The sequence below is a fragment of the Chrysemys picta genome, chromosome 4 (assembly GCF_011386835.1).
Source record: "Chrysemys picta bellii isolate R12L10 chromosome 4, ASM1138683v2, whole genome shotgun sequence".
Lineage (NCBI taxonomy): Eukaryota > Metazoa > Chordata > Testudines > Emydidae > Chrysemys > Chrysemys picta.
The window spans coordinates 30071019-30086362 of NC_088794.1; the positions used below are offsets into that span (position 1 = coordinate 30071019).

A 15344-nucleotide genomic window follows, 5' to 3' on the forward strand; every position below is an offset into this window, starting at 1 on the left:
ATCAGCCACATCCATTCTCACGAGAGGAAGCAGAAAGGGAAACCCTAGTACCCATTTCCCCCTAGTTTTCATTCTGCTGTAGGGAATCAGGAGAGTCAAGGGGCTTGTCAGTCAAAATTTCCCATTTCCTCAACATACCTCCAAGGAAGCAAAGTTGAGGGGGAAAATTACCTGCAAATTGGAAAGGTGTGAAATGACTTAAAACATAATGAAAACCTACAGCTTATAGATGTGAAAACAACCTAAGTCTCTGTTAAAGCAGATGCTAAGGGAAGCACTGTAGCTACTGGAAACCCATTCATTTTACAGGACAGACCCCTGGTTGTGGACACTTATCCATCTATCCATGGAACAAAGTCCTTTCCTGCCCCAATGTCAACCTGCAGGAACCTGAAAGAAAAAGCTACCAGGAGACCTGCCTATCTAGTGAGGTTCCTGCCTCTATGGCAAATACGTTCAAAGGCAGCAACAGAAATGCAAGATGATGAATAGCCTCAATTGAAAAACTTAAGTAAGCTGCTGCCGTAGCGATAGCTGCAGATGAATGATTATGGATCCAGTAGCCACAGTCAATCTGCACTATCTATATAGTAAAAATGCGTTGCCTTGTCTCCAGCCTTGCAAAGAAAGTCTGAAGAGTCTTCTGCTTTGGAGCAAAACCTTCCAGCTTTGCTGGCAAAAGTCAGCATTTTATTGGGGTGGGGGAGGAAGGAAAGCAGTGGTACAAAAAATGGCCTTGGATGCTTTCACTTCACAGCTGCAGATTTTAGCTGCTACTGGAGATGTTAAAAGGAGTCATGAGCTTAGGGAATGCCGAGAACAAAAAAAGGAAGGGAAGGACTGATTAGTCATGGGGGAACTAGATAACAGATCTAGGCAGACATGACACGATTTATGTTGTGCTGGGATACAAGGATACCTCAAGTGTTTCGCTGTGTGAGACGGGAATATCTTCCAGCACAGTGTGTTAGTGAGATTGTAAAGCCATCCTGTGCCATGTCATCGTTGGGGGGGAAAACATTAATCTGCACTGAAATGTTTTATCCCAATTAAAAGTGCCGCATTTTAAATTAAGTTAAAAATAATTACATTAAAATCATAATGGGAGGATGTATCAGGGCAACCAGAACTATCATTCTGAAGTTATTTAATGATGTGACTGTGTCTCTGCCTTTTCAGTGTAAAAGGTAGTACTGGAGAGAGGTGCCAGACCGACTGTTTGGGAGGCCGCAGTGGCTAGCCACAGACCACGGGCAATACAGCACACTCTTCTCTGCTGTGCCCTGCCAAGATGTCTCAATCATCACCCGGATGGACCAGCTCTAGCCATAAAGGCCCACTCCAGTCAATGGAGCAGCTCCCACTGACTTTGAATCAGGTTCTAACGCAGGTATTCAGTCTTCTCCACCACCACTCAATCCATGGCCTTTCTGCTGAGTCTGTCAACAAGGTTGATGACTGTGCCGATGTGGACCACCTAGCCCTTTCACAGGGAACACACTAACCAGCACTTAACGCACTGCTGGCACTTCACAAATATAAATGGAACGGTAGCAACTGACCATCAGTTCTAGTCTTGGATTGTATTTGAACCGCCGACCTAGATGTGAACAACTAAATATCCCATTACTAGCCCTCTGGACTATTCAGATCGTTAATTAGGTCTTCTCTCTTTTCGGAAGTATCCAAATGATAAAATGGCATGGAATAACTCAGTTCTGAGAGCAGGCTGTAGCTTTTAAAAGTGCGTAACATGCAATTAAATAGACCACAGTGGTGACGTGCCAGGAGACAACCACAATCACTGACAATTCGCAGAAGGGAGGGTTTGCTAGCCATTTTATGAGGAGCTTGCTTTTATGTGTTTCATTTGTTAGCAGGACAAAGATCTCCTCAACACAAGGACACTCAATACCCACATGGGCTTGGTCCATGATTGGATACCATTACAACAGGCTGCCACGTGAGAATCCCATTCACTCACTCCTTGGGCTCACAGGGCTTAGCAGGGGCAGGCTGAGACTAGGGAAGTATGCTGCACAGGTCCCCTGCGGTCAGTATGCTGATTTGTGTCGATGAGCCATAACTGGAGCCTCAACTAGCCCTCCATGGCCAGGAAGAAGGACATTGTGCCACTGAGTGGGAATTGGGCAAAAGTGGGGAAATCCTGAAAGGCCCCCTGCCCACCAAAATGTAATAAGAATATCTCTCTCTTCTACAGAGCTTAGATCTCACACCTCTTTGTCCAGGATGAGGAATTAGCTCACTCAGGATAGGGGAAATGACATTCCCAATGTCACACAGCACAGGTGAGGATAGAATCCAGGGCTCTCAGACCACTGCCCTGTCCCCTGGACCCCACTGTCTCCTTATTCCCACAGGAGGGAAGAAATCAGGCTCTAATCATGAATATATTCTCGCATGAGAAATCTAAGGAACACTGTGAAAACAGCTCGTGTCAGGGTCTTAGCGTTTGAAAGATGGAAATGGATTCATTAATACTAAGTGTTCTTTTGGCATACAAAGCACAGCAGTCATAAGCGTTATGGAAAGGGCAGCTAAAGATTTTTTCTTTTAGACCTGTAGTAAACAGATTACACAGAGAGTTTTCCACAGTGCATTACTTTTAACCCTTCACTGCCTTGGAATGATCTGCAACTGCTAAGCAAAGGGAAACCTCCAGCCTCTCTGAATCCTATACACTCCAATTGAATGACCCTCAGCATAGATCCAAAGTCATCACCAGGTCTCACTTTTATGGATGTAGGATACTTACAGCTGAAATGCAGGATTAGAAGCAAGAGGAAAACCAAGGACAGGGTGAGCCAGTTACTCAGTGAGGGGGGAAACAATAACAGAAAATGTGGAAATGGCAGAAGTGTTAAATGACTTTTTTGGTTCGGTTTTCACCAAAAAGGTTAGTAGCAATTGGACATCAAACATAGTGAATGCCAGTGAAAATGAAGTAAGATCAGAGGCTAAAATACAGAAAGAACAAGTTAAAAATTACTTAGACAAGTTAGATGTCTTCAAGTCACCAGGGCCTGATGAAATATATCCTAGAATACTCAAGGAGCTGACTGAGGAGATATCTGAGCCATTAGTGACTATCTTCGAAAAGTCATGGAAGATAGGAGAGATTCCAGGGACTGGAAAAGGACAAATATAGTGCTCATCTATAAAAAGGGAAATAAGGACAACCCAGGGAATTAGACCAGTCAACTTAATTTCAGTACCGGGAAAGATAATGGAGCAAATAATTAAGGAATCAATTTGCAAACATCTAGAAGATAATAAGGTGATAAGTAACAGTCAGCATGGATGTGTCAAGAACAAATCGTGTCAAAACAACCTAACAGCTTTCTTTGACAGGGTAACAAGCCTTGTGGATGGGGGGAAGCAGTAGATGTCGTATACCTTGACTTTAATAAGGCTTTTGATACTGTCTCACATGACCTTCTCAAACAATCTAGGGAAATACAGTGGTTCACAGTCAAGTTGGAAGGGCATAACAAGTGGGATCAGTTCTCTTCAATATCTTCATTGATGATTTAGCAAATGGCATAGACACTACACTTACAAATTTGCAGACGATATTAATCTGGGAGGGGTTGCAAGTGCTTTGGAGGATAGGATTAAAATTCACAATGATTTGGACAAACTGGAGAAATGGTCTGAAGTACAGAGGATGAAATTCAATAAGGACAAATGCAAAGTACTCCACTTCGGAAGCAACAATCAGTTGCACACACACAAAATGGGAAATGACTGCCTAGGGAGGAGTACTACAGAAAGTGATCTGAGAATCATAGTTGAGCACAAGCTAAACGAGTCAACAGAGTAACACTGTTGCAAAAAAAAAAAAAAAAAGGAAAAATCATTCTGGGATGTATTTGCAGGAGTGTTGGAAGCAAGACACAAGAAGTAATTTTTCCGCTATACTCTGCACTGATTAGACCTCAACTAGAGTACTGTGTCCAGTTCTGGGTGCCACATTTCAGGAAAGATGTGGACAAATTGGAGAAAGTCCAGAGAAGAGCAACAAAAATGATTAAAGGTCTAGAAAACATGACCTATGAGGGAAGATTGAAAAAAGTGGGTTTGTTTAGTCTGGAGAAGAGAAGACTGAGAGGGGACATGATAATTTTCAAATACATAAAAGGTTGTTACAAGGGGGAGGGGGAGAAAATGTTCTCCTTAACATCTGAGGATAGCACAAGAAGCAATGGGCTTAAACTGCAGCAAGGGCAGTTTAGGTTGGACATTAGGAAAATCTTCCTGTCAGGGTGAATACACACTGGAATAAATTGCCTAGGGAGGCTGTGGAATCTCCATCTTTGAAGATTTTTAAGAGCAGGTTAGACAAACACCTGTCAGGGATGGTCTAGATAATACTTAGTCCTTTCAGGAGTGCAGGGGACCGGACTAGATGAACTCTCGAGGTCCCTTCCAGTCCTATGATTCTATAATTATTCAAAGTATCATTTTAAGACTCCTGCACTACAATTTATTTGTAATAAATTTTGGATTTGTTTCCTACATTTGATGTCAACAAAATGAGGGGTTTGATGCTATATTATAGGTTATAGCTTCCCATAGCGAATGCATTGAAAGTAGGAAGAAGTCATAACAGCGCTGTAAGAGTGATATTTTGGTGCATATTCACATCAACCCAGAACATTGTCTGCAATATAAATATGATCTAGAGAGTAAATCTGTTGACAGTGGAATGGGACACATACGAATGCCTGGTCAATATCCTTCCTGATATCTGCCACTATCTGGGCATTATCGCCACGTGCCAAGACTGCATCCAGGGAATGATGCTGGATGGTCTCCAGCAGACGAGCAGGGTGACCAAGACGCAATATCTTCTCCTTGTAGCCAGCCAGTCTTTCCACCAGATTATCCACCGCAACGTTTGAGGGAGCACAACACAGGACCTTGGAGACAAAACAAAGTGCTAATTAACTTCAAACACTGAACTGCTGAGGATTGCAAAGCCTCTGATTAAGAGCATTTAAAGTAACGATAGTCTCACCAGTGCACAGAGGGGGGAAGAGGTGATTTTCTGAATGCAGCTAAGAGGAAAGGCAACAGTTTAAATCTCTATAGCTTCAAACTACTGCTGGAAATACGCATGTACACAACACAAAACAGTGCAAGATTTTAAACAATTACCTACAGTCCATGTCTTCAGACTTCATTTAGGCCCCATGTACACTTGGGATTTGCCCCAGTTCCAGCCATCCACATCGCTGTATATTTTCAACCGATAGTACAGGCAGATGAAGCTGCTACTTGCACCAGAAGAACTTATCCTGGTTTCAGCCAATGGCTAGAATTGGGGGAAATCTCTGGAGTCGACAAGGCCTTTGATTCCAAAGTACAGACACCCTGTATGCTCAAATAATGCAAATGACAACATGTAAATGTACATACTATAGCTACAGCACTAGCATTAGAATTATGGACTGGTTGGCTCAAGCAGATAGGGCCCTTTTCTCTCAGGTGTCAAAGCCTGGGCTCTCTGAAGATGATTAGTGCCTACTCAATATGCTGCTCCCCCTTTCCCCCCCTCCCTGGGTGCCATGCAAGTGACTTAACATTCTCAAGAGAACCCCATAGTAGGACGAGAGCTGGCTTCTTGGCCCCTGATAGATGTGTACTGTTGCCAAAAATCACCATTTCATAAGGATTCAGAACTAGAATGTTTTATAAAACTTACAGCAGTGTATATTTAGTGAGCAAATATGGAAAGCCACCCCCATTTCACACAGCCCACAAATGTGACATTTCACCATCTGGAGGGGAAGGGTGGTCCTGTGGTTAGACACTGAACTGGGAATCAAAAGATGTGGGGGTCAATTCCCACCTCTCCCACAGATTTCCTGTGTGAAGTTGGGGAAGTCTCTTAATCTCGCTGTGCCTCACGTCTTCATGTGCAGAACGAGGAAAACAACACTACCCTACCTCATATGGGTGGGCAAGAATAAACCATTCATGTTTGTAGGGGAGTCATACCACACTGACTGCAGTCATTGGGGCAGAGACTTTCTTAGACTACATGCACATACAGCACCAAGCACAATGGGGCCCCAGTCTTAGTTGGGAACTCTGGGTACGACTGTAAGATAAAGAATACAAATCCAGGCATTGCTAGAGTGCCCATCATCGTAGTGTCCAGACAACTTAAACCACTGCTTCCAAGTGGACCTAGTACATGGGGTAAAACGTGTCAGGTGCTGCCCAATGCATCAGAGACGTCACTCAAAGGCACTGGCGCATAGGAGTGCTGCCACACCTCCTGGCTTGAAGTGGTTTCCATTATATACCAGGTTTACAGTTTGGTTCAATGGCTCTCAGCACCCCTCACTATACAAATTGTTCCAGCACCCCTGCACTGGCGCATATACACACACACACACACACACACACTTTTTTCTTTTTAATATCAACTCCCCCGACTAATGCCGCTGGTATGTGAGTCAACATGGAAGCTACAGTGGAATGCAGCAGGGATGGGCAGCAATAAAGAATTCCACAGCTCAATGTGTCTGATTAGTTAGCAAAATAAGCATATCCCTAGTGACTCTGGCATCTCTCACTCACTTTCAGGCCTTGCTGCACAGCTTGAAGTATTAGCTCGACCACGGTAGTGGTTTTGCCAGTGCCGGGTGGTCCATGGATGATGGCAAGTTCTTTCTGTGCCAGCGAGAAGGAAACAGCCTCCCTCTGGGAGACATCCAGCGATTCATTATAGAATTTTAAAGGCTCTGTGAAAACAGCAAGAGGATCATTCAGATGTCAGCTACACATTTGGGCATTTGCAAAAGAATGAATACACAAGTACAAATAAAAGATGTTCTTGGTAGCTGACGTGAACCAGGCTGACAATGAGAATAACATTTCTAGCGAGCGAGGCAAGCTGTTTAACACCCTGGGGACTAACACTTGAAACTTGGATTTCTTTCAAAAATGATAGGTTACACGCATTTTCCTGATCATCCTTGGTTTGTTATCTTGGGCATGCTTCAGAGGGAATGTGTACTATTTTTCCAGATAGCTTGTTATCAAAACACTGCTGCACTGGATAGCATTTAAAGGAGCAGTCTACTTATGGGAAAACCAAAGGGTTTTTGTTGTTGTTAAAGGGACCAGAAATGTTTTGATTACATTAAAAATTCAGTGAGAGAAAATTCACGATTTTATTTTTAATTTAATCATTCCTCTGCTGGTTATTGAATCCACACACAAGAGCATTGTGTTAGCAACCAGGAGAAGCAGAAAAATTACACTGGCTGTAAACAAAAGTAAAACAGACCAGCCTAGTTTCACTGCACAATCCCAAGCAAACAGCATAAATGGTGAAAAAGAAAATTAGATTTTCAAATCTCTTTCAGTTCTAATTATCTAAGATGTTACTAGCAACACAGGAAAAGGAAAACTAATGTGTGACTTTCATCTTGACTGTGCTCTTAATTTCAAAATATGGGATTCTTCTCTTATTTCTACAAGCAGTTTATTTCTCTTTATACCGCTCAGATTTCTCTGAGTTGGAACCAAATTTATTCGCATCCCACATAATTCTGCTACTAATCTCCCTTGTTATTACTGCAAATTAATTACCACAGAAAAGATAACTCATGAGACTGAAGTTTACACACACAAAAATGATGGGTGAAAACCCACATAAGGTAGGTTCCTGGCACCATCTTTTGCCTGGTGTCATTCATTAATTTCACTTAGGGCCTGATCCAAAGCCCAGTGAAGTCAGTGGGAGACTGTTATTGAAAGTGACTTTCCATCTTCAATGAACTTTAGATCAAGCCCTGGAATATTGGCAGGCTGAATGATGTTCTTCCCTTTGGTACACACTTTGCCATCTCACAGTTCCCATCTAGGGTGCCCACTTTTAAAACTCCTAAGGACAGGTTAAGAACACAGGGGGCTCAAAAGGCTTCAAGGGGGAGTGGAAGAAAATGGTTTATTTTCCATGGGTCTTATTCTGCTTTTTTTGAGGGTAGAGCCTGTTACAGTAACTAGCAGAACAACATCAGGTCTCTGTGGGATAGGGAAAAATCAGCTCCCAAATGAGAGGCATTTCCCACAAAGAGGAACAGTTGGTAAGTAGGAGTCATTGCTTTTTTTTTTTTTCAGTTTGGCAAACAGGAACAGGCGTTTTCAATTGCATGCTGGCAAAAGAAGCACTATGGAGCAGGCACATCAGGAGGAGAGACAGTGCCAGCTTCTTCCCCCCCGCCAGTGTGCTTACTTAGAGGGGCCATCGCTCACAAGGGCAAGGTGGTCCAGTCCCCAAGCCCATTCAGTCCTCAGCCTCACTCTACGACCACTAAAAAGAAGTAAATGTTGAGAATATTTTGTGTGCATTGAGACCACCAGTTGATTTCACTAAGGCCACCAAGCAGCCATCAGTCACTGGCATGGGGTGGAGGAACCGCACATTAAGCCAAGACAGAAAGGGGTTCCACGGTCTCGGCTGCAGACAGGGCTTGAGGTCTGGGCCACTCCAAAACACCTGCCAGAAGTGTCAAGCCTAGAGGGGAGCATTCTCCAGCTGGACAGAAGATCCAGGAGGGCCAAGAAGAGAGACCGGAGGGAGGAGAGGGAGGAGCCCTTTTATAGATCCAGAAGGAACTTGTTCCCAAAGGCCAGAAAACTATAGACTGCCCAAAGGACAGAGGGGAGGAACCTACCCTGAGTGGCAGGGAGTTCAGGCTACAGACTGCTCATCCATATGGCGAGTAGAAGGAGGAGGCCTGTGGAGCACGTGTCCCCTGCGAGTCAGGTTTGGAAACCTCTCCAGGTCTCTCTGAGGTTAACCAGTCTGGGAAATGGAATGGAGGGGGTGGTGGGTTTTGTCTAGAACAGACCCCAGTTCATTCCCAGCTTAGGCCTGGACTTTTTGTTGATTGTTCAGATTGTTAGTTTGATTAAAGAATTTTTCATCCCTAGCCCCACTTGGAAGGAAGAGCTTCCTTTCTAGTTCCTGCCATGGCCAGCTGGCCTTCTCCTGACAAAACACTTGCCTATGCTGACCAAGTTGCTGCTTTCCGGCTGCTGCTATGTCCTCTTTGTTTGTCTTATTTCTCTTCCCCATACATCATTTAGGCTCCGAATATCTGCTGTGAAATGCACAGAGCTCAGCTGATCTGCTTCAATCTAGGAGCAGACTGTTGTTCTTAAGAGCTGCTCAGAATTATTTTTTTAATTAAGAACTTCCAGGTATAGCCTGAAATCAGACCTGGCAGCATACTTAGGCCCTCATGTATGTGAGGTCTCTCTTCCAATCAGTGCTCTGCTTGCAAATTTTAATCCTAACAAATAGACAAGAGTGTGCAAGGGCCTGTTCACACACCCAGCACCCCTGGCCTTGGTGCCTGTGAGTCACACAAATGACAAGCTGGAATCTTATCGCCGTTGCAGCCCTGGTTTGGGACAAGCCAAAACCCTTTTCAGTGTCAGAGCAATGAGGCAGCAGTTTGTAGGGAGAGTTACACAAGGAGCCTGTGAAGTGGGATGGTATCCCTCTAGCATGTGATTACCTAGATCCCTTCGAACGCTAAGGGCCAGGTTGCGAACCCCTGACAGTGATGAAGTCATCCCACTGTAGTCAGTGGAAGTACTCCTGTACCTGCTCACCAATGTAAGGAATTCATTTTTCAATGTCCGGAGGCCTCTCAAACCTGAGGGATTCATTGACATATACTCATAGCTGTAGTGACATTAAAGAGACTCACACACATGTACTAGTAGTAGAACAGATCCCATTCAGCTTCTCCATTATAACCTGACAGCACCTAAATGACTTTAAAAAAAGGGGTCATGGGGGGCTTAACCCGGAACAAGATGCTCTCCTCTGTTCCTAATGAGTGTTTAGACGGGGCATGTCACAACTGGACACATACAAAGATGGGAAGGGTTCTTGCATGGGGCAGCAGCTTTCTACTCCAAAAAGCGTGCTTTGCAATCCTCCCTGACTCCTTCACAGATACTACAGATTAGCAGTGCGGTGACTATGTAAATCCAGTGTGCACTAGAAAGGGAGATGGTATATTTGGGGTTCATCAAGTGAAAGAGTGCAACAACAGTCTGGTGTAAACGGAGAATTACCCCACAAGAACATTAGAAAAAGTTCTGCAGTAAATCTTCAGTGGTTCTGTCATACTTCTGCTGATGGCTCAGCTTCTGCCCTTAATCAGCGTTGCCTTTTAAAGTAAGTTCTTTAAACCATGTACTCGCCGAGCAATAAAACTCAATTGGGATTTCAGCAGCACCTTTTCTTGCTCGAGATATCCACAAGCTCTTCCCAAAGCAATGAGCTGAATGTGGGTAGCAAAACAACCGCACAACCAAATGCAGCAGCCAGTCTGTCCTCAGCATTGGCTCACAATCAGGCCAGGTCAGCAAAACAGATTCTATTGTGGCATGCCTTTGATCAAGACAGCAGCAGGATCCTGGGTGACCCACCTACTCTCCCCACTTTCTCCTGGACAGCCTCAAGGGAAAAGCAACAGATTCTGCTACCCTCTGCTGTGCAACTGCATAGTTAGGCCTGTAACATGAAATTCTTCACAAAAGAAGTTTGAGTGATCCAAGGACGTGAATCCCTAGCTGCATACAGCTAATAGCCCAATGCTGACCCCTGGTGGATAATAGCGTAATTTATCGCCTTGCACATTAAAGAACTCCAAAACCCTGTTAGTTTCAGCATATACACACAGGAATCACTCCAACCACACTGAAACGCAGCCACCTCTAGGGTGTAATTGAGCAGCTGTTTAACAGCTGGAATTAAGTGTGGGATTTATTTAGAAAGCTCTAAACAGTTTGGGCCACAGCTGCACAAGGGATCAAGCTGTTTTAAAAGGGAGAGAGATCCTGGCAGGGCATTCTCCATGAGGAGACTTGAGCTCGCTGGTTTGACAAGACCAGGACTTCTTAAAGTTCAGAGCCTGCCATTAGGAATATCTATTCTCACAGGCTTCCCTGGAAGCAGCAGAATTAGGGATTTCCTGTAACTGTTCTGAGGAAGGGTTAGTCTTTGCAATAGACTTATTTCATCTGGGCATATTATGTCCAAAAGCTGCTTGTTATATTACCCTAGATTACTGCATGAGCCATTATATTTGTAGCTTCTCTGAAAGATCTTGTGTTTGAAACTGCAACCAGGAATAAATCTCTTTAACACAATCATTTTACAATGCTGTAGGCTTGGACTGGCACTATTAGAAGTGTAAATAACTAAAAATTAAATCAATAAATAACAGTCCGTAGTTTAGGATGGGAAGTGGATATTGCTGTATCCAGCTGTAACTGCAGTTTGTTTTAGAGATGAATGTAATTAGTCACACTGGGATTTGCCATAGACATATGCCTGGTCTACACTGGGGGGGGGAGGGGAAGGGGGGAATCGATCTAAGATACGCAACTTCAGCTACGAGAATAGCATAGCTGAAGTTGACGTATCTTAGATCGACTTAGAATCACTTACTTCGCGTCCTCGCAGCGCGGGATCGACGGTCGCTGCTCCCCCATTGACTTTGCTTCTGCCTCTCGCCGAGCTGGAGTTCAGCAGTCGACGGGAGAGCGATCGGGGATCAATTCATCGCGTCTACACTACACGCGATAAATCGATCCCCAACAGATCAATCGCTACCCGCCGATCCGGAAGGTAGTGTAGACGTACCCTTAGGGTCTATCATGCCTAGGGCCCTACTAAAGTCACAGTCCATTTTGGTTAATAAACTGTCATAGGATTTGAAAAATCTTAAATTTCATGGTGACTGTGGTTTGGCATTTTAGGGTGATATGCCACAGCTGTCATATTACAATTCTGCTGATTAATGCAGCTAAATCTGCATATTAATCAATATACTCAATGACTGGGAGTAAAAAAAAAATCTGCACAGTCTCTACACATCTGGGCAATTCATAGATATTTTTTTTTTTCCAAATGAGGTCGTTCTGCCAATATGCAGGAAATGCAAAGTTAATGACTAGGGCCCTACCAAATTCACGGCCATGAAAAGCACGTGAAATCTGGTCTTTTGTGTGTTTTTACCCTATGCTATACAGATTGCATGGGGAAGACCAGTGTTTCTCAAATTGGGGGGCCTGACCCAAAAGGGAGTTGCAGGGGGGTTGCAAGGTTATTGGGGGGGTGGGGGGTCATGGTATTGCCACCCTAACTTCTGCGCTGCCTTCAGAGCTGGGCAGCCAGAGAGCAGCGGCTGTTGGCCGGGTGCCCAGCTCTGAAGGTAGCGCCCCGCCAGCAGCAGCATAGAAGTAAGTTTGGCAATACCATATCATGCCACTCTTACCCCTGCGCTGCTGTCTTCAGAGCTGGGCGACCGGAGTGTGGCAGCTGCTGACTGAGGGCCCAGCTCTGCAGGCAGCAGCGCAGAAGTAAGGGTAGCAGTACCATAACTCCCCCTACAATAACTTTGAGACAAACACACACACACCGACAACTCCTTTTTTGGGTCAGGACCCCTACAATTACAACACATTTAAATCTGAAATTTCACAAGCTAAAATCATAAAATTTACTATTTTTAAAATCCTATTACCATGATATGGTAATGAAAATGGCATCCGAAGAAGTGGGCTGTAGTCCACAAAAGCTTATGCTCTAATAAATTTGTTAGTCTCTAAGGTGCCACAAGTACTCCTGTTCTTCTTTTTGCGGATACAGACTAACACGGCTGTTACTCTGAAACGTGAATTTAGTAGGGCCCTATTAATGACACATCCAAACAAGGATGAAATTAATGCACTTATTTAATATAAAAATCTGACATACATCAGAGTCCCTGAATATCCAAAAGGCTAAGAGGGGAAGGCACTGGGGGATGGTTTAGTTTAAGCACAGTGCTTGGAATATATAGATGCACGACTCCCATTAATGTTATTCTTCATTCTCAGTACATTACACCAAAAATCTACTCCAAGGCATAGTTAAAAAATACGAATGAGAGTCTGTGTGAAAAGGGGTAATGTGAGCTCATGCGTGATGCTCATGTACAAAGAAGCTAAGTAATCAAGATGAAAGAAAACATAGCTGCAGGCACAGAGCGCAAGGAAGTTGTGGCATGAAGGACAAACAAACAGGACCTCCGCCAGTGTGTAGAAGGAGGGGCAATAGGGATAGCATAATTCTCAAGCAATGAGCTAGGGCAGGGATTGATTGGGCACTGTATAATGGATCATGAACGATGAACTAGTGAATAGGATCCTGGACTGGGACTAAGGAGAAATTGATTCTATCCCTGGCTCAGCCCCAGCCTTCCCATGTGACTTTGGGCAAGTTCCTTAATGTGATCTGTGGGCGGAGGACTTCAATCTCCAGAACTATCAACCCAACACCTTCCACCAGCATTACATCCACTTTCAGAAAGAGAAATAAGAGTTCTTACTTGTTTCACCAGGAGCACTTGGATCAGAGGAAAAGAAGAGGACATCGATAAGGTTGCATGCTGGACCAGACTGATACTGATTTAGTGTGTTTAAAGCTCTGCCAAAGAAGAGAATATAAAGGGGACTCCTTCAGAAGCTCTTGATCATCCAGAAATCCTGGTGAGCAACAGTAACATTCCCTCCCTCCCAAGGGACTCTAACCATCCAAGCCAAAGTTCAAATCTGAAGTGAGACTTTCCCAAGGGTGTTCGGGCCTAAGGGCTTAGTCTGAGCCCCTCTCCACTAGCAATTGGTTCCTCCGTTTGGTTGTCAAGCTAGAAGCTGTCCTTCTGGGCCTTTGCGCCTCCCCCTAGCCACACAGAGACCTGGCATGTGAATAAACTTTGCATTCTAAAAAGGGCAACTGTCATGGATTATAGTGCAGGCAGGTGTCAGAGCACCTAGGCCTGTATTAAGATTAACAGGGTACAGCTTCAGTGGCTGGAGTAGTACACATCCCATGAACAGGGACTGTGCAACTAATACCTCAGTGGTACTCGCTGAAGCAGTACCTCACGAGGTGTCTCTCACAGAAACTGCACCCGAAAATGCTTTATAGAGATAAATAATCTAATCACAGAGTTACACAATGACAGACAGAGAAAAATTATAAGGTACAGTGAGAAGGAAAGGACAGGTTTTCAGAGGAGATCTAAAAACAAGATGGAGAGATAATGAGGTGGAAGGAGGCAGGGGGGAAGTTCCTGGCGGCAGAAGCTGCAGCAGAGAAGCTCTCTCATCAGTAGAGGCAAGAGTGTACGGAAGGACAGAGAAGGGAATGTGTAGTGGGAGGAGAGAGAGGAATCAGATCAGTGAGGTAAACTAAGGCAAGTCCCTGGGGGGGTTTTCTAAAAAAGCAAAACAGTTTTGAACTGGATCCTGAACTGAATGAGGAGCCAGGGGAGTTGTCTGAGGGTGTGAGTGATATGGAAGGCAGGCAGCAGCTTACTTTTTCAGCCTCTTGTAGGTGACATCATTGGCTAGCTTCAACAGGCGGTAGGAATTCTCTTGGCCCAAGCTCAACAGGCCATCTCGAGACTCCTCAAAGGCGACGGTAACCGATTTGGGGGTTATGCGGGTCACAATTCCTGTGGAAAGTGGATCACCCTGACCAGCAGATTCATAAAGACCCACAATGTCACCTGCAAAAACAAGCCACAGCAGAGAACAAAACTCAGTGCACAACAGGGCAAATGCTGTTCACTAGCCAACACAGATGAGGCCTCAAAAGGAGCCCCTCTGAGGAGACAGTGAGCCAGTCCTCCAGCTGCTGTAAATCAGCACAGCCCGTTGAAATCAGTGGACTCCTGCCAATGTACACCCACGAGGATCTTGTGCTTTTGTTCACCACCAGGTTTACGCTTGTATCAAACTCCTAAGAAAAGGACTTCTCCTTCTCTTAGATGACAGAGAGCCACTCCTTAAAGCAGTGGTGGGCAAACTTTTTGACCCGAGGGCCACATCTGGGTGGTGAAACTGTATGCAGGGCCATGAATGTAGGGCTGGGGCAGGGGGTTGGGGTGCGGGAGGGAGTGTGGTTTGCAGGAAGGGGCTCAGGGAAAGGGGTTGGGGTGCAGGAGGGGTGCAGAGTGCGGGAGGGGGCTCAGGGCAGGGGGTAGAGGTGCAGGAGATTGCAGCGGAGGCTCAAGGCAGGGGGTTAGGGTGCTCAGGGCAGGGGGTTGGGATGCGGGGTGCAGGCTCCAGCCCGACACCCCTTACCTCGAGTGGCTCTGGGGTGGCAGTGGCACGCAGAGGGCTAAGGCAGGCTCCCTGTCTGCCCTGTCCCCGTGCCGCTCCTGGAAGTGGACAGCATGTCCAGCAGCGGCTCCTGGAAGTGGGAGGCGGGAGGAAAACAGGCAGCTCTG

At 45.1% G+C, this 15344-nt stretch overlaps 1 protein-coding gene across 4 annotated transcripts in view; it reads right to left on the bottom strand.

Moving 5' to 3' along the window:
- Positions 1-15344, bottom strand: part of IGHMBP2 (immunoglobulin mu DNA binding protein 2) — an 85007-nt gene that overhangs the window by 56043 nt on the left and 13620 nt on the right. For all 4 annotated transcript variants that reach the window (XM_024113453.3, XM_005313219.5, XM_042862114.2 and 1 more), the window contains exons 3-6: positions 14429-14621; positions 13440-13537; positions 6613-6776; positions 4743-4943 (exon numbers count right to left, since the gene is read on the bottom strand). In XM_024113453.3, coding sequence (XP_023969221.1) covers positions 4743-4943; positions 6613-6776; positions 13440-13537; positions 14429-14621 — 656 coding nt within the window. The remainder of the gene's footprint in view (positions 1-4742; positions 4944-6612; positions 6777-13439; positions 13538-14428; positions 14622-15344) is intronic.